Source organism: Drosophila mojavensis, unplaced genomic scaffold (genome assembly GCF_018153725.1).
Source record: "Drosophila mojavensis isolate 15081-1352.22 unplaced genomic scaffold, ASM1815372v1 contig_19, whole genome shotgun sequence".
Lineage (NCBI taxonomy): Eukaryota > Metazoa > Arthropoda > Insecta > Diptera > Drosophilidae > Drosophila > Drosophila mojavensis.
In genome coordinates, this window is record NW_025318726.1 from 2,982,279 (window position 1) to 3,007,715 (window position 25,437).

Here is a 25,437-nt window from a genome sequence, read left to right on the forward strand (position 1 = left end):
TATTTAAAGGTCTAGAGAGTTAAAATATATAATGAATACTCGTGTTTAACAATGGCAAATTGGGAAGATCTGTATCTTCTACAGAATTTATTGGAAATGTAATTGAAGTTAACATTAACATAACATAGACATAGTAATCTGGCAACCCCATACAAAGAGTGACATGACATTTCACTCTCACAGCTTTTATTCCCTATTAATGTGTTAACGGAACTACATCGCGTTTACTTTCGTTGGCATTACATCGCCAATTAACCCAGCGACATTCAACAGTTTTACAGATGCTCTAAATTATATTAATGTTGACCTTATTCACAGTTTGTATGCCTCCTATATATATGTCGATATAAACAGAGTTGGTCGTCTGAGTGAGTGGCATGCAATATATAGAGTGTAAATTCAAATGGTCTATATTTCCATTTGTATGCAAACCGAACAAGAGGTAAAAGCAATTTGATTTGTTCCTCTTCCTCTTCCCGCTTGTCGCTGAATTGTGAAATGCATCAACAAATTATCTAGTAAATTGATTTGTCAAGAGGAGAGTGCATAAAATAATAAAATTTGCGGCTGGCAGCAAATACAATTAGATGCACGAGCAGCCAGGCGGAACAACCTGAGTGAGCATGTTCAAGTATAACGCATACGCAGCGTGCGCCGATAGATAGAGTTTTCCTCGCAATGGCTGGAATGCTTCTGTGGACGTCAGCCATTCAAGTTAATTTGGACTTACGTCGGGCAGAGCATGCCTTACGGCGAGGGCGGTCGGCCGGCCTTTATTGCCAACGTAAGTGGCTGTTAATTGAGCCAAGTCAATTTATGTGTACACAGCCAACAATTGAGTGTAAATGCGCAGGACAATTGCTATTTATATAGTGCGGCATGGTTTGCTGGCACATTCGTTGGCAATCTGAGAGGTGACTCGCCTCGAATCAACGCTAATTCAATTGCATTCAAAGGCACCTGCCGCTGCAGCTAACTACGGCCGAGTAATTGGCCAGATATTCAAGCCAACATTGCCTTGAAGACGCCTCAGCGCAAACTTGCATAATAAACAGCTGCGACAGCCAGCCGGTCGGACACCAGGGTGACATTCGTTAGCATTACTGCTGCAGCCGAGCCAGCATATGTTCGTGTCAATTGAATGTCATATGCGCTCAGCATGAGCTGCTGTAAATTGAGTTATGCAAGCGAGACTCGACAGTCGAGACTCGAGGCTGCACTCGCCTACAGTCTGCTTCAAATTAGGAACAGGCTGCGAAGTACTTGCTGGCATAGCCGATGAGACCAGCAGTTTCACTGGGAAACATCACACTGAAGGTGAATTCTGTAAATAATTTCGATGGAATGCCGCCGAGAATTCGGATACCACGAAAGTTGCGCAAATAACATTCTCAATTACCGCTTCGCACATCCTCAGAGACTGCGTGGTTACATCAAACATGAATTGCCGTTGCATGGCTTTAATAAGACGACAGACAACTCACGGGGCGAGTACTGCAAGAGAGTAAAGTAGCGGAGGATACAAATAGGAAATAAAATCAGACATTACTCTCACTTTGCATGGCTTTATTCGCGCTTTACTGCCATTTGTTTTGTCATAAACATATTTCATTGTATGCTTTATTATTATCCCACCCATACATAAATTTATCTTTCGGCGCAGCGCATAAAATTGCCAACCTAAAGCTAAAGCCAAAACAAAAAACAAAAAGTAAAGCAAACGAAAATAATAAATTTGTGGAAAATCAGGAATTTGCATTTCGCTCGCTTGTTTTACTTCACTGCATTTAATGGAAATTGTGTTTCAGAAAAAGTGAAATTTATTACCATATAATGCAATCATATTGATTTGCTTTGAACTTTATGCTGATACTCCTTTACGACGTCAAATGAGTATATTGGTTTTGCGCAGAGTATACAACATCGATAAACCAGAGAGACAACTGAACAATTGAATTGATTGACTTTGTATTCCAGGTATACGTCAACCATGCCTGATATCATATTTAGATATTGCCATATGATTTTCAAAATAGTTATAATTCATCTAATTTCATTTATATTTAGAATATAGTCAATTATTTTATAATGATCTAATCTGTTTGTTTGATTCTTATTTTTTGGTGGGCTATTGAAACTAAAGTCTTGGGTTTAAAAACGCATTTCCGTATATGTATATTACAGCAAGATCAAAGAGCATTCCTGGTGCGCTAAAAATTATATCGTCCATTTGTTTCATATTTACTGAATGATGAAGCTAAAGCTATTTAATCATGTCCACTAGGCTATGGCTAAGAATGTACATATGTATGTCTTTCAGAATTTCCAAACTTGAATCACTAAGGTTAAGGCTAAGTTCCTCTTCATATATGTAAATTAACCACTCAGATGATTCATCTGCCTCTTGAGCGAGTATTATGAAGTCCGTTATGCGTGAGATTGCAACGATCTTACGTGCTTGCCTATTATTTTGGTCAATTGATCTCAGAGGTTGAATATAATTAAATAGCTCATACGATTTCAGCTAAACAAAAACATAATCCCTTGACGTCAGCTGTATAGAAGAGAGGGAAAATATATTTTTAGTCTTTTCCTGTTCTGTGTGTTTTCTTTCGCTCGTATGTATTTGGGAAACATTATTAAAAAAAGCTGGCCTTAAGGCAAATAAATCTTTTCGATATATAGAAAACGCAGCTATTTTTAAAATACAATGATGTGCGAACCAAGGCAAATTTTTGAAACAACAAAATCACACATTTAGACATGAAACGAGCAGAAATTAGACAAAATTGTCAACACAACATTGTGAGAAATATAAATTAAACAACAAACAATAATCATAGCAACAACTTTCGATTTCAATTCAGGCGTGGCTCGTTCACCTCCTCACTTTCTCTAAGTCATTTGGCATTGGACATTTCGAAGGCCCTCGAAACACTTGTGCCAAACGCCTCAAAACATTGTCCAAAACGCTGTCATACGATTCAGTTCTTCGGTTTAATATTATTTATTTATTTTTTTATTACATTTTCGTTGTCTTGTTTTTATTGGCCAATTACGCTGCGGCATTTATTTATGAATGGAATACTCGACGGACATGCAAATATCTCGACAGATCTGCCCATTTGTTTATATTTTAGGTATATGATTGTGTTTTACATTTTGCGCGTTTCAAATGCCAAAATAATAAACAGGATGTGACTCTCTGCTCGGGTATGTGACGTCAGCACCCTATCTTCTGAATGTTCTGATCAAATGCTATCCGAGGAAGTGCTCGACCGTGAGAGGAAGCACAGTGGGTGGTACGTATATGTACCACTTATTGAGATTGGATGGGAAACTTAGAATAAGAATAGCTGTTGTTCTTAGGGAAGGAAAGGGCTGAGCAAGGGCTGCATTGTATATATAATGTTTCCGCGTATATCTCCGATGAAGGTCGATAATTATCTAGCTGAAAAACTTGGTTGATGTCTAGGAATACTATCTTAACAAGGCCAAGGGGATTGTGTGGGTAGTATCTAAAATCAATAAAATCCTTGTATAATATAAATCAAAGGTCACAGATCTTAAATAACGGTCTTTGGTGTCCGCAAAGAAGTATCTTTCTCTCACGCTTTGAATAAACTCACGAGCAATTGATTAGGTCGGTTCTACAACGATCTCGGATAGAAGCTTTTTTTGAGTTCTTTCCGGACCTTTCGATTGAAATTATGAACGCAACTGAGGTCAACTGAATTTGAGAGTAAACAATAAAACGGTTAAAAGTAGTTTGCAAGCTATGCTAAAGACTCAATGTAGACATGCCACAGAGCTTGGGCTTATATTAAAAAGCCTGTGAGTGCTTTGTTAAGGATACCCAAAGTAGCCCAGATACGAAACTTAAACCTTTAGCACGAAAACTGTAGAAGTGACAGTTACATATATTTTTATTGATTATATATTTGTATAAACATATATTTTTAGTGAAGGTTAATCTACAGAAGTATATAGTCTAAATTGCTAGTTTATAGCTTTATATGTTATGAGATTAATAATTGACGATCATATGAACAGACGGAGATAACAAACGAATGCAATAACCATAAAAAAATATTAACTAAATGAAAGTATCTATGAAATAATTAAAATTTAACATAAATACAAAAAGTAATTCCAATTATATTAAAAAAAAAAAAAAAAAAACATAAAATAGGTACATATGTTTTTTAGATTTAATGTTTCAGAAAAATGATTTAATAACATGAACTCTTGCTTGACAAGCAAGTTTATTTAAATTAAGAATGATATCATTCATATTTTTATTTATAAAGTATAAAAAATTTTAAAAATTCATTAAAAATTTGTATAAAACGAAAGTATAAACTTTAGCTTATGTCTTTGCTGAAAAAAAAAATATAGTGATCATTTGCAACTTCATCATAATGTTTGGTAATGATAATAATAATAATTATAGTAATAGTGCAACCTTGTATGAGTTGATTTTTCTTTAGAGACACGTGCCTATCGCAAATCCCAGCTAATTAAACTAGACAAACTGCGACTGTCAGCAACAGTGTTTCAAAGCCCATAAAATGTTCCCATTTGACTGACAACAACAAAATAAACAAACAAACAAACAGAAATGAAAAGGCAAACTAAACACATTTGCAGGCAAATGACTTTTGCAATAAATGAAAAACGAAAACAAGCATAAAAGTATTCTTAAAAGACTGCGATGTGATCCACTGATGCGCACTTGCTGCCAGCTTTTCGCGGCTTGTTATCATCAATCATGTCAAATTATGACCACATATTCCACAGACTGCAAAAGTGCATATCAAGTTGGACTTTACAAGGCTGACCTCAATGTCCTTGACCATCGCCATGTAACGCAGCAGATGGATGTGCAAATTTGTCATGGCCATTGACAGTGAGTGATGACGTGCTATGAGGTGCAAATTGTTTTGCAGATTTTGACAGGCCTCAGATAGAAAGAGTTTAATATAATATAATCAACTCGTCGCAATCTGAATTTGATTTAATATGGGGCTAAAGCTTAAAGAGTTTCGCAAGAGAATAGAAAGAGTTTGATATAACTAAATCAACTCGTTGTAGACTGAATTTGGCAAAAGCTGAAAGAGTTTTGCTTCAAGGTATCCGCTGGATAAAGCTTTTATTTATTTTTATTTTTCTAGTTTCCGAAAAAACTCACATCATACGCAGAACGGTGGCAAAAACATTTTAATGAATTTATAAACAATCGAAATGTCTGAAAGGCAAATACATTATAGAAGCCAGCACAACACCTACTTGGCAAATAAATATCTGCTGTATACATAGCTGCCTTATGTGCAGAGCTGTACACACGCACATACATTTGTGTGTATGTATGTATATGAATTCATGCATGACTGTAATTATGAGGCTAACAATTAATTTTCAAGTTCATTTGCGTGGGTAATGCCGAGAGATGTACCAAGACCCAGCAGGGCATATACATAGTACATTTGAAAATGCTGATATTCACAGAGAGAGCGAGATAGAGAGAGGGAGCGAGAGAGTGGTAGATGGATGTGTATATATGCATATATGATCCGAGAGTATGTACATGCACATATTTATTTTTATCATTCTTGAGTAAATGTATTTGAAAATTTTTGCGCTTTGAAGGTGGCTGCTATATGTTAAGGTTAAATATACATAGCATATAGGCTACATAGGCTATACGGTATCGAGAGCTTTTCAGTTTCGTTTAAATTTATATATTTTTGTGTTCTCCACACAAACGAGAAATATTCTTGGTTAACTTAACATAATGGCATGACTCAAACATTGATTCGCTTTTGGCCCCCTCCTTTTGTTTTCTAGACAAGTTCACGTAATGTGGAAAATTGCTCATACGCCGCGTTGACATTGTGAGTTTTCAGTCTCGTTTCGTTCCATTTCGCTCGACACTCGAACAGCAGTGCGCAATAATTTAGGCTATTCAAATAGAGAATTAATGCTTTTTCTCATTATATATACAAATACAAATTCAAATATACAAATTACTGCAGATATTTAATTAGAATAAATCTATTATAAATATGGCTGTCTGTTAAGCTGACAGTGTTGCATTTGGTCAATAGTTTATGGGAAATTATTTGGCAGCAGCTAAATTACAGCTGTGATGCACTTCAAGAACGAGAGTGTGCGAGCGAGAGAGATATATTCGTATTAGGCGAAGAGCGAGAGTGAGAGCGATAGCGCAGAAAGAAATTATCTTAATAATTGACCTCATTTCCTAATAATTGCCTCATATATATGTAGATTATTTATGGTATATTTTTGTGGGCGCAGCGTGAAATTCTTAGTTGGCAAATAATTAGGATTTTTTTTATAAATAATTTATTCGGCTGTCTTAAAGTTAAGCTGGGTTAAGTCCAAGAGGTTACAAGTTTGTGGCAAAAAGAGCTAAATCCATCTTGGCTAATGGCTTTGGTGTGAGGTCTCTCTGTTGTGGGCAGAGCCAATTGGGAATTATAAGCGGTAGCTCGTGCTAAACACCTCAGGGAATAGCGGCTTGTGTAACTGATGTGCTTTAATCTAAGCCCTGAAACGTATATTAAAGCTTTGCCCTGAAGCGAACTGCCTGAGTCAGCCATTTTATTGATGGTACTCGACCCAAAATGGGAGCAATATCTTCAGATGACTTTAATAATTACGGGGTCAAAGCCTCAAACAGTGAACGTATGGGGTCAGATGTATTTTACTCAGCCACTTTTGTTATCAATAATATTTTACATTTGTTTCCCCAACTAAAATTTGTTTTGCATTTTGCGACCATCCTCGATGTCAAAATGATCGATAATTGGGACACTTGAGTAACCCATTCTCCATAACAATAGACATAATTTATATTTACTTATATGAATGCTGTTCGTTCAAAGAAATATGATTGAAGGCTTTAAATAGATTTCGTTGCAACTAAGATCAGATCAGCTTGTTTCATCTTAATAATCAGAGTTATTCAAAAATCCCAATCCTCATCAATCTTCATCTGGTCCTTCGAGGCATCAATCTTTGACAGCTCAGCATAATTTATAATTTTCACATTGGTGTTCTTTCTGCAAAGATATCTGTAGTTTTCTCACCTCAAATAGGCATAGATCTGTATACCACATTTAACTATGCTGAAAACAGCATTGAATACCCAAAAAATCGTTCATATCATACCAAAAATTGAATACTTATATACTCGAATAGTTATATATCTAAAATACTGTGTTAATGTATTTTTAAGATCTTGCTTAAGTACCAGAAATATAAGAATTTTAAATGACGATGAATTATATAGTAGATAATCGCAAACAAAAGTATACAAATTACACAATTTGTTTGTAATTAGAAAAAAGACGTTAGCCAAAAGCCATTCAATTTTGGTTTATAGAGGAATTTGGCCATGCAGTCACATTCGAGAATTTCTATTCTATTCTCTTATAGAAGTGATATAGATGGCCATTTAAGGGCATTTAAGTGAAACCCATTTGTACTTGGCATTTAGATGAACATCAAAGTAATTAAACTACTTTTAGTTTCGATTTGGCTCTGTGTTTTTGCTTTTCTTCTGGCATTTTCAAAAATGAAACCAAATTGTTGCACTTGGCCAATTCGAATGTGTGCCAGAAAGTAAAAGTTGAAACGATTTTTAATACGAAACTTTTAATAGGTGAAATTTACAATTCGATTTGCCAATTGAGCTCTTTGCCAGGTATTTCCCAAACGTTTTTCCTCTCTTTTTATTGTTCAATTGTTTTTGTTTTGTTTTTTTTTTTTTCGCCTTAGGTGTTCTTGCCCACAAAGTCAAGATCAAGTCCACAAGTTGTGCCAGAACCATTTGTATATTTATTTACTTAAGGGAAAACCAGATATTCTGCCTTACATAACGTAAACAAACAGGTGCAAAGTCCATTGCAGTTGCAACCGCATTTTTGAAACATGGAAATTGACGCAAATTGAATTTTGTTTACTATATTTTCTATATAAAGAACTAAATTGGAAACTGGGCATTAAGTTAAGACCATTATATTAACTGTCAACTGGAAGGTCAAACAGGCTACTATACATAAAAATATTTTTTTAGTCAGAGATTGGTTGAGATATTTTTTTGTCTTTAGATCGGATGTCACCTACGCCCACATTCGACTTGCTGTAGATGGTTTTCCTGTTTGTGTTTTCAGCGAATTTGCTTTGTTTATTCTGAATTGTGGACTTTTAGTTTACGCACGGGGTAATTTATTTATTTATTGACCACATGGAGCCTTCGGTCTGGCATTCAAATTCCAATTTCAATTAGCATGTACAGGTATTTCGCTGTATCAGCAAAATGCACTCATGTAAAAATACATGAAAATGCTGAAATAAACATTAAATTAAATTGCAATAAACATCGTATGCAAAAGTAGTCAGAAAAGTTCCCGAAAAAGAAAATTTAAGATAGAGGATTAGGACAAATTACTTTTTCTTATAATAGAAATTGATTAGAGCGTTAAGATTATTTATTGTATTTTATACACATATGTATATACACGTATATGTCTATAGCTTCGAGTATCTTTAGACATTGCATTAGTATATAGACTTCCCTCATAATTCACATCTGCTTAGTCTAACTCAGTTAATGAAAAGAAGAGCTTTCCTTTTCTTTATTTTGCATATAGCAATGGGCATTTCCTGAATAATGTTTATCTTAATTTGAATAAATTTACTATGCAATCTTTACATTAAACTAACACACTTCCTATCCTCTAAAGAGAATGGAATTGCTGTATTTAAGCAAAAATACATTAAACAAACAGTTTAATATTGAACTCTAATTGAAAATGAATCAAAACCAAGTTCAATGCTCAGTTCAATATCACAATTGACGTAGTTTCCTATGGATAATGTTGTTCTGAATGATTTAAGAGCGTAAATATGAATGGGACCAAGTATGTAGAAAATTGTACAAAAATACGAAAATATATATCTATGTTAGAGTCGGACAAAGAGCAGATATTACGGTATGAAATGTGGTTTTTGGTCGCAGGGTGTGTGTGTGTGTGTATGAATTAATATGGGCTTTTCTTTTTGTGAGCACCGCCGTCATCGTCTTTGAATCCACAACAATGAGTGGGCGCTGACGCCCTCGACTACCCACCGAGATATCGGCTGAAAGCTATAGCCGAACTTGCTGAGCTTTTCGCCACACACACGCATACGCACACACATTTGTACACTGAAATACACACACGCACGCATACTCGGTCGTCGAGGTTTGGACATAGATATATAGAGATCGGCTACCTACGCCGTAAAGGAATATCGTGCTTTTTTGTGAAACAAATGGCAAATGGTGAAACGAGTAAAATTGGTGAGGCGAAATTTGAATGGTTTGCAGTTTGAAAAAATTCTTCGTTGAGGATAGATCGCTATTTTTTAGGAGTAAAGCAAATTGTAAGCCATATCAAAAATAATCAACTCTAATAGAATATGAGCAAACGAATGCATAATTATAAATACATATCAGTTTAAATAAAAAATGAAATATGGAACAATAACACTACTACTGAACAATTATTGTGTCGAGCAATCAACAAAGTGTATATAGTTTCGAATTGAAAACGTGATCTGCCCGCCCTCATTAAACTGGTTCCATTTCAAAATGGAATTATGACAAAATATGACAATGCCAATGGCTGATTATATAAGAGCTAAAGACATTTGATACCAAGTGAACATTAATGAAGTTGATTGCAAATTAGCAAAGCAATTGTGAAGTGTCAAATCTGATCCGAATCTAAATGTTAAACATAATTTTCTAATAGAATTTAAACTTTAATTAATAATCGTAAAAATTATAAAATGAAGGCACATAATATTTTGAATCTGGCTTAACTACCGAAAACGATTTTTTTGAAAGAATAATCAAATTCGATATAATTGAATTGAGAACTTTGGCGTCGTCTGCTTTGTCAGGAAAAATTCAACTCAAGGACATTTATAAATAACGCAAATTTAGCTGCAGCTCGCGCCGATCTTCATCACACTCACACTCACGCATACACGCACACACTACACACAAATATATAGCCATGTATATAGAATTTTGCTAGTCAAGTATGTATGTATTTATAGAGAGTGTGAGAAATAAATGTATATAGATTTTATGATATGTATATACATACAAGCGCATATATGTATAATGCTGACGATATTATTTGAGAAATACATTTATTTTTAGTGATTGATCTTGTTGTGAATAGATATATTGTATAAATATATATATACAAGCAGACAACTATTTTATAAAATTTTGTTGAATACTTTGCTCTGCCGTTAAGTGGCACACAGTCTGTTTATTTTCGAACTGAGCAAAAGCGCCGAGTCAGCCAAGATTTGTACATCAGCCACCTCTAGGAGGAAAACAACTCTCTCGTGCGTGTTGACATTTGAACGATCGACTACAGAGCCAAAACGTGCGATACAAAATTCAGATTCGTAAATTTAGGCGTTGACAGAAAAGAAACAAAACCAAAATCAACACCAAAAAATAAAGAAAAGCTGTTTAAAACTGGTGCAAAGTGCAAGCAACAACAAAAAATACAAATTACAAAAAATAAACAATAGATAAAAGAAATTGTTAATAAAGTTGATAAACTTTTTGGTATTGCAGCGAACGAGTTCAACGAATATTTCTTGTGCTTGACAGACACAAAACAAATCGATCAAAATGTTCAAAAACCATTTGGAAATGATTGGGCGCAATGAGAGCCCCAGCAAGAAGGCCAAATTCTGGCAATCCTACATCAGATCCCTGAAGGGTAAGTGTACTGAATGATATATGTTCAAAACTATCAGTAGTATCTCTGGCAGCTAGCATCTATTGTATTGTATTTTGAGAGAAGCAGCCTATGAAAAGTATTATAGAACTGGTAGCTACATAAATAGCTCAGCAGCATATAGAATGTTGGTCTATTTTTTGGCAGGTGTCACTTTTAAAAGCTACACTCACAGTCCCATAAATGTGAAGAGCTTTTTTTCGAAATTATATTTAAATATATGTATCTCTTTTATATATGCATATTGAAAATATTTTAACTATGTGCTCATGAGCCAAACAAAGCGAAAAAATGCGGCTGTTGCGCCAAGGCAAAATAACTAGGCGCTCATATTGGGAATACAAAAGAATGAAATGAAAAACGAAAAGAAAAAAAATAAAATGAAATCAATTTTTTGGCAATGAGCCAAATGGCTGAAATAGCGCAAAAATTCAGAAAAGCCTTATGAAGTAAGGCGAATAATAGTAGTGTATATAGAAATGTGCATTAATATTTGATTCGTTTCCAAACACTCCATAGGCTCCGAGGATATTCGTGCCCATGAAGCGCCAAGAGCATCTCGCCCATACAGCTCGTACCTGGATTCGCCCACATACAGGAGCATCTACGATGAGCCCGCAACGGCCAACGAGCGCGTTCAGTCATCTGGCTACAGATACTTGCCAGTGAGCCGCGACACCTACGGCTACTCGCCACGTGCCATCTACGATCATCATTACAGCAGAACAAGTAAGTTGGCCCGCTGAATGAGCCGTTACTCTAAGTACTACTACTTTTCCTACAGCAACAGCGACAGTAACCCGCACAACTCTTTTGCCTATGAGCTTTGATTGATTACTTTACTTTACTTTCATTCATGGCTCAATCATGCCATCAATCAGTGCATATCGCAATCATCTTATCCTGAAGACTGAATTGTTAACTGCTAGTTAATTTATGGATCAGCCTCTTCATGTATCCATCAATCAACCAATCACAATTATTAATAGTGTGGAGAAAAGTATTTGACTGAGTTCTAGTCTAACTATCAATATATTATTTACTGATTTTCCATTCTTCTTCAACCCATCATTCAGCGCAGATGCAGACGTGACTTTGTCAGAGTTTTTGATTTGATGACTCAGTCGAACGGTCAACACATTTCAATCATTGCATATGTCAATCATCCATTTGCATTCGCCCTGCAGCACACCTTGAATTGCTGACGGTCTGCTAAAATTACGCTACATTTTTCTCTATGATTTCATAATTATATAAATAATAAAAGAGATGAAAATGAAAGAACCGCCGCACAGCCAAAATAGAATTACGTCAATGATTTTTAGTATTTAATTCTTTTTCTCTTTTCTTTTTGGCAAAGGCCCACAAAAGTTGTAGGCAAAATATACACATGTTCATAAGCTTTCTGCTGGTAAACACACACACACAGATACATGCGGAGATACTCCGATGGATATTTATATATACATACTATATAGCGGTATACATAAGGCTTGGGAGAACATTTTCTATTTGCTCATGCGTGCTCCGGATCAAATAACTGAGGCACACAATTTTAGATACACATTCTGTTTCTTTAACAATTTCGCGATTGTTGATAATTTGTCCATTCCCCTGCTCTATTTATTTAATACCCTACACACATCCCTGGTACCCTCACAGTCAAATATACTTTTTATTTTTCGGAACTAACCAATTTTTTCTTTCTTTCTTTTTTCTCACAAAATGTTTCAGAAAAAACATAAATGTTTATCGACAAAGAAAAAATAGAAAAAAAGATTTTAAGAAAATATATTTATAACAAATATATAACATACATATACATATATACATATGTATATGCCTCAACGCAGCGCACTACGAATCTTTTCTCTCTAGACAAAATCAACATTTAGTTATATATATATACAATATGTTTAGTAAATATTAAAAGAAGAATCTGTAGCCGTAGCTGTGTGCAGTATAATATTCAGAATGATTTATAGCCCTGTTTCTTATATAGTTCCTCTGTTGGCTGAAATTCAATAAAAAATATTAAACTTTATTTTGAAAACAATTTCTTTCGCTGTGGAAAACGTTATTTTTTAATAATGCATTTAACATTCATGAGACTCACAAGGTATTTTGTATCGTATTCCGAATTCAAGCTTCATTTGATTTCATATTCATGACTTTTCCATTCCCAAAGCTTATTTAGTTCAAATGCAACTTTTTTAATATTATATTTTCAATTTTTGTTTCTTTTCTGCTGACTATTTTTTGTTAAACCCCGCTTTAATTGGATAAATATCGTACGTATATCCAACTGCTTTTATTGACAAATGGGAATTAAATGCATACGCAAACGCAAAACGCTTCGAGCCCCAACTTAATAGATTTTAATAAACTCTTATTCTGCCTTCAAATGTAAGCATATTGAAATCGTTGTTTGAGTTACGTTCAAATTTGCCTGCTTTTGCTTTTCGATAGCTGTATTTCAATATCGATTTTAGTACACCTGTATATTGATATGAATACTTTCTTTCCACAGTTCCAGCTAATTACGATGCAGAGAAGGCATGGAATGATCATTTGAAGCGCATGCAAGAAATCGAGCGCAGGTGTGTAGACATATATTACATAACACTTTAAATGTAGATTGAACCTCAATTGAAATACTTGCACTTATCTGTCAGTGTAAACAAAATAATTTATTTATGAGTTCACCTGCTTCTGTAGACAATCAAAGTATATATCTTTTAATATATAGATAGGTAGCCTGTGATTAGAATATTCATAAAGCTCTCATTGGGATGATTTTTGCATATTATTGATAATCATATAAGGGACCTAACCAAACATCTCATATTTTCAGATACCCATCTCGCTATGGTCTCTATTTGAGAGACAAGCCACTCACACCAAACTCTTTGGTGCCTTTGGAATACGAGCCAGAGGATAAGCTGTTGGCTGAACTCAACAAGGGTAAGGATATCAAAGACATTTTCTAAATACGTCAAAAAAAAAAAAAACACTCAAGAACATCAACAAATTGAGTAACCAACACAACAACAACAACAACATCAACATTTATATGAAAATCTACGAAATTTAAAATTTAATTAATCGAATCCAAATACTTAAAAAAATGATTTGTAAAAATGTCAGAAAATTACAAAATGTAAGCACGAAAAAAATAGCGAACATCTATTCGAAACAAAGCAAAAGCAACAACAGAATTTTTTCAAATTCACTCAAATTTACAGACATTAAAAACAACAACAATAACTACATGAAACACCAATTCGAAACTTGACAAGCTAATTTTTTAACCCAAGAAATTCGCTTTGTTCAAGTTTCCATTTGACGATTTCTAAATTCGAGTATCTGCCCGATCGAACTATATGTCTTTAACTCTGTATCGTATATACTATATCTTGCAGCAATTCAAGTTTGAAGCGCTGAGCGTTTACATTCGAGAAAAGCTAACTGGTTAAAGGCTTTTGTTTTGGCATAGCTTTAGTAAATTGTAAAATTATGCAGAAATTGTTAATGATATGATAATATGTCTGTAAAAAGAATCCAGCCCCAATATAGTAAATGAAAAACAAAACAAAATAATTTCGTTAAATGTTTCATTGTATGATATGATGCTTTACTTAATTTTTATTTTTAACTTATTTATACAACATGAGAAAAAACAACGAAAGTAATAAAACCAAACAAAACAATTTAAAATAAAAACAAATGCTAATTTTAATTTAGACATACTCAGCAGATATCATCGATTAAAATTTATAAGCATTCATATATCTCTCAATATATATTAAACATTTTAACTTCCGGTTGCATCATGTCAGCTCACTCGATCCCATCATTAAAACCCAAAGTCCACATTCAACTACTTTAAGCCTTAACCACTTTTTTTCTAACAGCTGTACCATAGATAAATGTGAGCTCAATATATACATATATAAGTATGTGCTGTATGCAATTTCATGCATATCTATGTGTATATAGCTGGAAGTTTATATGAACTGAACTCATTACTCCGAGCGAAACTTTAGATTATTACAAAAGGAATTAATCAATAAAAACTTTGAAATACAAACAAACTGTGTTTTGCATATAATTTTTGTCGACAAATGAGTTTTTCTGTCGTGTTTGCCTATTTTGATTAATTAACTACTTTGATTAATTTTTAAAAAGTATTTTTTGTTTTTATTTCTGTAATTTGATTAATACTATCTGTTGTCCCTCGTCCACTAGTGCGTTCGTCTATATCATCTCTTCGTCGCCCTCCCAGCTTCCAACTACTAAAAAAGAACATAGATACATACACTGTGCGGTGCCTGTAAATAAACTGCCAATACTTAAAAGACTAAACCTTAAAATCAAATGAAATATTTAACGAATCATCGTATGTTCAATGTATTCAACTTATTTAAAAATTCTCGTTTGGCAGTACTCCGTTGAAATGCAAATTGCATAAATATGAATGTGAAACATGCATTGAATTGTTGTATCAAAAATTTCAAACCAAATTGTTTCGTGCCCACAGTTTTGTAATTTTGTACTATGTATTTTGGTGAGTGTGTTGTTAAGGGTTTCGATATATGTCTGAAATCATCGTTGGGTTGCTTTTGGGTTGGTTTTGTTTGGTAACTAATTTGGTAAGTACTAGCGTTCTTCTAATGTCAATTCTAATACGACTGCAACTGCAATGACAAAGCGATGCATTTGATTAATGTGAACGACGCTCGCAGTCCACAGAGCAGAGCCACTCAACTGAATATATTCTTATATTCTTCTCAGAAAAAGTGCCGTGCACACACTTCTTTGACGTAGTCAAAAGACCTCTGAGCTTACTTAGCTAGAAATGTGGAGAAAAATAAGCAAACATGTCAAAGGCATTGTCAAAGAGGTTCCCTTATCAACAGGAGAGAGCACATTTTTATTCACGTCTCCATTCGTTTGTGTGTGCCTCGCAGCTCTTAGTATACAACTAGCTGGCTAAAGTGACTTAAATTTATATTCTGACATTCTTTGAGGTGTTGGCAATTCCTCTTGCTTGCTCACTCTAGTAATAGCAATATATTTAATCTTGAGCTTCTGTCTCGACTCATCTAAAAGGAATAGTGAGCGCGTCTTATGCAGAGCGAGTGGGATTATCCTTTTAAAGTATATATATTTTCTAAATTAGCTAAATAGATAATTCTATACATTGGTCTTCATATGGACTACATTTATTTATTTGATTCTATGTCATATGGATTTCCAATCTTATACGTAGGTTATCATCCCATTGTACGATAAAGTTTGATTACATAGTGAAATCAATATAACGCCATTTTTAGTTGAATAAATCTCGTTAATATTACGAGTTTTAGTTATATAATTTATATGTATATGCACCTTAGCAAGTGTTAGTTACTAGTAACACATTGAGGGCATTTTCTAGTTGAGCTTTCTCCAGGCGGTTGATATTTATAAGGGGGCAAAGGTTAAGATTCTATCCATTTAATTTATGAGGTTATTTTTCATAAATTAATAGAAAGCTATCATCTTCTAGGAAATGAAAATTTCAGGAAACGTATTATCGTTGAGGCAACTTGAGTGCTGGCTCGTACTATAGCATTATATATTTGTGAATTATTTCTGATATTTTGCAGCACGCCGCTCGGCCTCGCCGTTCCGTCCCAGCCGCACGAGCCGGGCTGGCAGCGAGCCCTACGTGCCTCCGCCAGTCTACTGGAACCGTGAGAGCAGCGTGCCACGTGGTGGACCATCGGTGTTCGATCGGGCCACCAGCTTGGCTCCGTTCACGCGGCCAAGCTTCCGTGCCAGCTCGCTGGAGCCGTTGGATGAACTCTTTGAAAGTAAGTTGCCAACTATTTCTGTGGCCCCGGCCGATGCCGAGGCCGATGTAGCAGCTGCCACTAGGCCTTCGATTTTTGAGCGCGCCGGCTCGCCAAGTCCCACTCCTGTCAAAGCCGGTCGCTGGGGACCACGCCCCACCGAAGTCGCCTACGATGCTGAGGGTAAAAATCGAAATTCTTCTTATCCGTTTTCCTTTTATACAAGAAGAGACAAAATTTTCTCGTTGTTGTTTTTAATGGCAATGATGATAATGACGCCACTGATGCTGATGCTGATGTTGATGAACGTGTTGAAAAATTATTGCCATATTTTTCGCGATGCGTTCGTGTCTGTTTCAGTGACAGTGTCTGTCGCCAGAATTTGTCAAAATATTATAAATATATATCAAATTTGTTTTTGGCTGTTGTTCAACATTTTTATTACGTACTGCAAACAGCCATGGCAACAAAAATATATGTTAGCTCAGCAGTAAGCGCCGTGCTTAAAGTCCTTAAACCTAAACGCTACTTCCCCTCCTTCATATTGCTTTTAGAAATGCTTTTCGTAGCGCCTGTTACCTATCCTGTTGAAATTATACACCCGCTCTCTCTCTCTCTGTCCTATCTACATATACTCTTCATGTTCTACTTCCCTTTTTTTGGTAATTTTTCCAACCTCACATACGCATGGGAAATATCAAGAAAAAAAATTGTTTATGTTGTCTTTTCTTGTTTTTTTTTTGTTTAATTTTTGTATTTTAGTTTAAAAGCCAAGCCAAACATATTTTTCTTTCTGCTCTTCTTGTATACATTGCAATACAACAACGACAACAAAACAACAAACAATCAAATCTACAAATCTTATTGCATACCCTTTACCAACAACACGATGACTCTGCTACTTGACAATGACAACAACACGAACCCAATCGCTATGTCGAACCACAAACAGGACTTCCAATCTTCCATCCACGCAACCGCTTCAGGGATATGCTGAGCCCCAGCCCCAAGCTGCCGATCTCGTCGATTGTGCGCGATCCCTTCTGGTGGGATGTGGATGATCTGGTGCCCTTCCGTGCCACCTCGGTGCCCCGCGCGTCGAGCCCCGTGGCCCGTGATTCGTATTTGTCGCCGGTGAAGAATCGCTATCTATGGTCGAGACACCCAGCTAGACCCCTGACACGTAAGTACTGGCAAGCCGATATACCCTGCCAATATACAGATATATATTTATTTTGTATATACAATGCAAAGCACCCTGTATATATTCTTCTCTTGCTCTTCACTGGCAATCTCTATACCACTATCTTGGAATTCATGAATCTCATTTCAAATGCTGCTCAAAGAAAACTTATTCAAAGCATGAGAGAGTTGCATATGATAGATATAAAACCTTAGAGATACTTGGTCGAAACTTAGTTTATTGAAATTCCCATTGTAATTTTATTCAAAATGGATCTTTTAACATTATTATTTTTATTTTATTTACATTTTTTTTGTGCCCAACACAGCTGAGGCAGAGGATATTTTCTAAAACATAAAAATGAAACATAAACATCAAAATAAAGCCAAATCACAACTCAAAATCGTTAGCTCTAATAACAACCGATGCTATATCACATAGCACTTCTGTAATTTTTTTGTACTTTAATTTACATAAATTACATGTAACGAAATGCAATACAAACAAATTGGTAAGAATATTATGTAAAACAAAAAGAAAAAACAAAACCCTGCAGCATGTCCAAAATACTGTTCGTGCATACTACATTATCTGACGAGTAGTATATCCCGTAGAACCCCTTGATATTCGTAGTACATTCACATACCTTTATATACTTATATAGATTTTAGTAGTGGTAACAATTATTTGACAATTTGAACAACTTTAGAAAATTGTGATTAACCAATTAGAAATTACCAAAATTTGTTCAGAAAATTTGCACGCAAACTTTTTCATATATGTTTTCTTTATCGGTTCAGTTATGATAAAATTTGATTAACGAATTTATTTTCATAATTTCCTACAGCTCACCGCTCAATTTTGTAAACGAACGAAAACGAACTATGAAACAACAACAACAACTACACTTACAACAACAACAACAACAACGAATGCATCAATGGGGTCCCCAATAACCAACAACGACTAGCTTTTTGGTTTCCAAGTCAAGAACCGGAAATCAGTGAAAGTAGCAAAATATATCTATATAAAGACTATATATATAGCCTTTGAGTCCTCAACAACGATTGAATTTTTTCAAAACTGCCAGCCCCAGAAGATCCGGGTGCTGCCTCCACTTTAATAATTGCCATCAAGTGCTTACTTCCCGTAGTAAATATAATAGCAAACATAATATTTATATAATAAAAGAAGGAGAAGAATCCAAAGGGAAACCTTTTTAACAACAACTCTCGATATCAAATTTTTATTTACAATTTTGTTTAATTTTTTTTTTAGCTCATGTCTTAGTAATAAGTGCAAGTATATGAAAAAATAAAAAATCGATTTACATTTATTATAATAAAAGAAAAATCAAATCTCTTATGAGTCGCCCTTGAACAACCCGAGCGCCATAAATTGTTCCTTTTTTGTATATCTTAGATGCTACATATATATATTATAATTATTTGTATCAATAACATAAAAAATACTCGAATTTCAAGTATAAATCGTTTCAATTTCAAAGTTCATAATAAAATGAATGCTGTAAGAATAGATGAACCTTTCACTGCATATAAGAGAAAATATCTGCCATATTATACATGCAAACAATCAAACACTGCGGCTTTGCATATTTTCAATTTGTAATATGTCTACAACAAAATATTAAATTCTGGAAAAACAAAAAAATAATAAAAAGTTCAAAAAGCCCAAAGCGTTTTCGATTTACATTTACTCAGATGCTGCCTGCCGTGCTAGTAATCCTCGAAGCCACTATAGTTGGAGGAAAGAGACAAACAATAAGGTTGGACGATTGATAATACTCGTATGTTTTAATAAAATATAGTCAACTTTCTTACAGCCATATGTTATATACTATATGTTACATATATTCTAGCTCTGTCTCTATACATATAAGCGTATACCATTTTTGTTAGAGTTTGTCCGTCGAGCGTTTAAAATTTATTTAAAATATCTTAAGAAAACCTATATATTCGTTTTTATACCCTGAACCCATTGAAAATGGGAAATCAGGGTATAATGGTTTTGTGAAAATATAACGAGCAGAAGGAATCATCGCCGACCCCATAAAGTAAATATATTCTTGATCAGCACGACGAGCTGAGTGGTTATAGCCCTGTCCGTCTGCCCGTCCGTATGAGTGCGTCGATCTCAGAAATTATAAGAGCTAGAGAGCTGAAATTCAGCATGCATACTCGTGTGCTTTATTTTTCGATAACTCGTCCGATAACTTTTTTATCGAGAATAATCGAAAAATTGATTTTGTTTTTTCAGATTTCAAATTTCAAATTTGCGTTGTATATAAAGTTAATGGATACAAATATTTTGTAATTTACAGATTTTGGATACCACGCCCTCTTTGCCCCCAATTTGTTTAAATTTCAAGTAGACTTGTGCTTTGGAATGTACCCATATGATTATGCTCTGAAAGTTTCATTAAGATTATATGTCTACAAAAGAAATTATTCAACAAATAAATTCTCATAGTATTGCAGCGCACCCCCACGCAGACCGCGTGATTATACGTGCGTGTGGATGAAGAAGTGCAATAAGTGGAATATTAGCTTGAAGGTTTCAGGGTATCTCCTAGTCGAGCAGTCTCGACTGGAGCCTTTTTACTTGTTTTTTTTTTTTTTTTAGATTCCTGCGTATTCTATTCCCACCATCAAATTCAACCTGCTCCCCCTTATCTTGCAAAAAGCTTACTTAAGTGCTTAAAGTGCTCGAGACTTGGAAATTCTTGCTGACCGATACTTTTGGTATGTTCATGTCAAATTTATGTGGCAGATAAGAGAGTTTTTGACATGAACTGAAATTGAAAATTAATTGTGCCGAATTCGTATCTACCAAAGGGTAGCGAGAAATTAAAATGAGCAACGGCAAATATGAATGGAATGGTTTCGTGAACGCTGCGTGCCTGGACTCTGACCTTAATTAATTTAAAACATCTAGAGCTTAGTCAACTAATGGACAATGCTGTAAACATGTCATAGAACTGTCCATGTTTCCATTTCTTTTCTGCCAATGTCATTTATCTTTTCATTTGCTGTGGCTGCTCCTGCTGCTGTTGCTGCTATCGTTTCCTCTTTCCACTTACTTTTTTCGTATGTCTAACCATTTTTTTGACTTTGACATTTTTGGCGTTTAGCACGCAATTGTTCGCACTTTTTGTTTGTCTTGGTGTTGTTGTTGCTGTTGCTCCTACTGTTGCTGTGCTGAGTCTGCAACGAGTCCTTCGAGTCCTCATGGACATATGCACACGCTCCATTGTGCTGGAGCGCCCTAATTTTCTTTTCTTTATTGTTTCTGACCATTGCCTACAATGTTTTATTTTCTCTTGCTGCTTCGAATTTTTCTTCTATTTAATTATTGATTCACACCAGTTCGATTGGCTAAGGTCATTCAATGTCAATTATATTTCCTGCCTGGGTTTTGTTCTTTGGAGATTTGATGTTCATGTCGCTTTTTTTTTCTTACAGCATTTCAATTACGTTTAACTGTTGTTTTGATGTGTCCCTCGATGATTTGGCAAGTGGTATACCGTTGATCCTTCATGTGTTCCCGGAGCGTATGCCAAGTCATGGGGAGACATCCTTTTCAATGTGTGCCCAAAGCGTTTAATTAAAAATTTAATCTCCATGTCAAATTACCCGCATCTCCTCCGTCCTTCGCCTACGTCCACCCACCGGGAGTGCCACACAGTTGTTAAAAGAAACTCTGGCACGCTTTTCACAGCGCTCATACTAAAAAGCATTTGCGGCTGCTTTATTCGTTGAGGTGTAATCATTTTGCATAACAAGACACATTTTAAAACATAAAACAAACATTATTTTACACTTGTGTAAGAATCGGAAAGAGCATAAATTTCGGTCTTTTTACAAGACACTGAAACTGAAGACTTCTATCATCAGACATAAGCTTTCATTTAGCTTCAAGATAATATGACACGGTTTATAAGAATTCCATTCTTCACAGCTTTAAGCCTTGGATCACTGAATCTTGCAGTCGCACTACTCTTGAATTTACTTACGTAATAATCTTAAAGAAAAATGACTAGATAAAACTATCTAGTGGTAAATCGGGATATGTGGATTTTGTACAAGACATTTCCTTTATTAGTCTGCATTATCTTTACGACCTTGATTTCATCACTAATAAAGTGACAGAGCATAATCTTATATTTTCTTATTTGTGGTCCCTGCTTTTAAGTTCTTTCTGATCGCCTTTTTACTTCTTAAATAAAATAAAAAATAATAAATAAATAAAATAAAATTTATGTATTTATATAATCATAACATAAATGTAAATAGTATATTAATATTCTTCTCATTGTTGTAATATATATAGTAAATTACTCTTCTTATACTATCACAATATGTTAAATCCTCAATAAAATTTGTCTTATATCCTCTTCTATATATAAACCCTATACATCATTCATGTTTTAAGCTGATCTAGTCAAAAAGTTGACAAATCTAAACAAATATTTAAGCTACAAAATCCCCCTTAGGGTTACAAAAAAAAAAAAAAAAAAAAAAAAAAAAAAAACTATCAGAACTTAAGTATATTTCTAAAATATAAAATGTATTTATGAAAATAGAAACTTGACTTTTGACTTCTTTCGAAATTTCATTTGTCGTTTCAGTTTGATGTCTTTACATTTTGCGGTTCAGTTTGATGCCCAATGATGTCCAGTTGATGTTGTTAAGTCTCGAGTACTTCAGAAGTTTGAAGTCTTTGGCTGAAGTTAGATACCTCTTCATACAATTTATGAGCAACTATTTCAGACTATTTTCACATTATCTGTGTTGTCAGAAATTCATAAAGCAGATTAGTAAAAGGGCATTCCAAATTCTGTTGTGGCAGTCACTTTGTTCTTGTCCTTTCACTTTTCTTCTTGCGCCTGTTGCTGACGTCTGTCCGGACAGCGTAAGATTTATATTTCGGCCAAAAGTTTCGACCACGCCAACTTTGGCCATCAGATGCATGTGCTTGCTTTACGTTTTCCACAACTGACAGCGACTGTTGCTGCTAATTGCTGTGGGGCGTGGGGAGAGGGGGCTTGAGGGCTGGGGGCGTGATTGTTTCTTGACATGCCTGTCACATATTCGAGACCACAAAAGGGAAAGAAAGAAAAATGTTGCGAGCTTTTAGGCGCGCGTTTCCGCCTCAGCTGAAAGGGTTTAATTGCTTTGCATTGTTCAAATGGAAACAATGCCAAGTCGCATCCCAGTCATGCATTGAAGTTTGCACGGACCACCGAGCTCTGGGTCGATTGTAGGAATAAAAATAACTGGAGTGCGCCAAAATTAAATCATCATTGTTCACAATATAAATATTTCGAAAATAATTGATGCATGTCAGCAGACGGCGAAAGCCGAAATGTCTGGCAAACAAAGGCTGTCTGACATCCCACAATTAAAAGCGCTTAATTGAAACAAAGACACAATGGCAGCTCAAATAGCTGCTATGAGAATGTATTGACTGGCAGATACTTGAGCTGTCTGCAATAAAGTTTCTATTCTATTCTATTTATTTAAACGTTGATTCAACTTTAATTGTCGCTCGGGGCGACTTTGCTCAGGCGATGGGTTAAGTGTTTTATTGAAGGTTAAATTAAAGTTAATGAGAGCAAGTCGATGCTGGCGAAAGGTTTCTCGTATAACTGGCTAAGTTCCTGCGAGGGACTGGGACAGCTTGGGCTTCAGTTTTGCTAAGCTGTGAATCAGACGCAGTTTGTTTACTTTGCCTGTTGAGTTCAGTTTGTTGAACACTTAAAAGCTTTTACCCTATGCCAACTGGGCTACACCGAGTAGCAGGCCATCTTTGACATGGGGTTAACGAATCTGAGATCTAGTAAATTTGCCACGTGTGTATAGTGGGAGTGTGATTGCTAGCGATAGGCCCAATGTTCAATATTTACTCTTAATTATATGGTTGTACATGAGTAAAAGTTTTATTAAAGTTACATTTTCTTAAAATGTTGCACAAACTGAAGTTCTAAAACGCAAACAACAACCCAGCTCAAGGAAGTGAGATGCTTCTGTCTACTTCTACTGCTTGTTGCCAGCCTCTGTTCATAGTGCAGTCAGTTTTATTTTCGATTTGCAGCATTGTTGCATTGTAACAGCTGCGCAACAAAACAGGATTTGGTTTGGCTTAAGAGTCAGCCCAGGTCTTTTCTTGAGTCAGCCTTGCCGACTTAAGGACAGGAAATGGAAGCAAGGACAATGAACATTGACATTATCCGGGACGCACCTGTAGCTATCCGCAAGTGGCAAAGTTGCATTACTTCAAGGCAAGCCTGCGAATGTAGCCAACTTTGGCTGTACTGCTCAACTCTTATCTGGCTTACCAAGTTCCAGCAAGTAAAACATAGTTTTTCAATCTGAAAGGCAAAGCAGCTCGAGCCAAGTTGCTTGAATTTTCTTTTCTATGTCCTCTGCTCATTGGAAGTAGCCAAAGAGGGTATGCTAGTCCAATGCGCAGATATGTAACAGCCCAAGCCAAGTATCAGCTGCATAACAGATTTGACAGGCGCCTGCTGACGTGAATTGATTGATTAGCAAAAAAAAACAAAAAAACTCATTAATGTGAGAGGCTCGGAGAAAAAGATGAAACAAGTGTGACTGATTATCAGCAACAAATGAAAGTTGATTTTATGTTAGGGACGAAACGTTGCTCTATGGCCATCTATCTTGGGCATCTTCATTTAACAGTTGACCAAGAGCAGTGGCCAATGCGGCTGCTGCTGCGGCTTTCACTGTCACAGCTGCCAAATCTGCATGAAACGAAGGTCAAGTTGGCTTGGCTTCTCAGAATTTCGACAGTCTGGCGGGGTCAAGCCCAAAAGCTGCAGAAAGACTCACGGAAGCGGAAGTGATTACATTCAGGACGCCATAACAAAGGCAATGGCAAGGCCGCCCATTTTGTTTGCAGCCTCGACTCAAAGTCCGCCTCGTGCCACGTGAATTATGAGTGAGCCGACTTTCTGCCACCTCAAACGCCTACAATATCTCTTTAACTTTGTGCTTGGCAATTCGAATTGAAAATTTAAAATTGTGTAGGCGACTTGAGCAACTTGCATTTACTTGAAATACGAGCAAGGTTCAATAATGTTGGCAAACACGAAGAGTCGAGAGTCGCTTGATGTTTAATAAGGTAATTTAATAATACCTTAAGCTTGAACCTATTTACATACATAAGGCTTATGCCAAACAAATAGAGATTGTACTATGAATAACTTTATATTAGTCGTTCTATAATTATATTGGTTATTTATAATCAAATTATGCTTTACTTACTTTGGCAACACAAATACCACGACAACAGCTTACTAAAACGTATGGATTTTCTTGCTTTGGGCACTATTCATTTCGTTCATCCGCCTTCTTTTTATTTATCTTTCCAACAATAGCCGCCAAATAATATGCAAAATAATTTGCGTCGAGTATTCAATACCCTAGTAGACATCACAATAAAAAAGAAACAATGACTTAGAAAATAAAAATAAAAATAATATAAAAATGCAAAAATATTTGTAAATAAAAATAATTGATCTTGGATAAAACTATTT

At 35.3% G+C, this 25,437-nt stretch overlaps 2 protein-coding genes and 1 long non-coding RNA gene across 14 annotated transcripts in view; 2 read left to right on the forward strand and 1 right to left on the reverse strand.

Annotated features, from left to right (window-relative positions):
- LOC6572234 (soluble guanylate cyclase 88E) overlaps window positions 1–25,437 on the reverse strand; it is a 50,824-nt gene that overhangs the window by 7,136 nt on the left and 18,251 nt on the right. The gene's annotated exons all lie outside the window — the stretch shown is intronic.
- On the forward strand, window positions 1,299–19,394 carry LOC6572233. 8 transcript variants are annotated; one of them, XR_001449517.3, is made up of 9 exons: window positions 1,299–1,317; window positions 10,673–10,820; window positions 11,358–11,567; window positions 13,369–13,438; window positions 13,693–13,802; window positions 16,490–16,858; window positions 17,628–17,858; window positions 18,187–18,369; window positions 18,706–19,394. XR_001449517.3 is itself a non-coding variant. In XM_044007575.1 (7 exons), exons 1-7 carry the CDS (start codon window positions 10,730–10,732, stop codon window positions 18,723–18,725), a joined length of 1,101 nt encoding a protein of 366 aa, XP_043863510.1. In that variant the 5' UTR covers window positions 10,673–10,729; the 3' UTR covers window positions 18,726–19,394. The 8 variants fall into 8 exon arrangements, 4 of the variants coding, with proteins under 4 accessions (XP_043863510.1, XP_015021772.1, XP_015021773.1 ...); XR_001449520.3 differs by lacking the exon at window positions 1,299–1,317 and adding an exon at window positions 9,364–9,453; XR_001449519.3 differs by lacking the exon at window positions 1,299–1,317 and having other exon boundaries at window positions 16,490–16,696.
- LOC122756859 lies at window positions 11,574–12,594 on the forward strand. Of its 2 annotated transcripts, none has more exons than XR_006356713.1 (2): window positions 11,574–11,838; window positions 11,915–12,594. It is a non-coding gene; the product is annotated as an uncharacterized LOC122756859 (long non-coding RNA). The 2 variants fall into 2 exon arrangements; XR_006356714.1 differs by having other exon boundaries at window positions 11,920–12,594.

Bases quoted from the DNA above. Each gene is read 5' to 3' on its own strand.
- LOC6572233 (XM_044007575.1), top strand. From the start codon at position 10,730: ATGTTCAAAAACCATTTGGAAATGATTGGGCGCAATGAGAGCCCCAGC. The intron at 13,439-13,692 runs GTGTGTAGACAT...TCATATTTTCAG, and splicing joins ATGCAAGAAATCGAGCGCAG to ATACCCATCTCGCTATGGTC. The intron at 16,859-17,627 runs GTAAAAATCGAA...AACCACAAACAG, and splicing joins AGTCGCCTACGATGCTGAGG to GACTTCCAATCTTCCATCCA.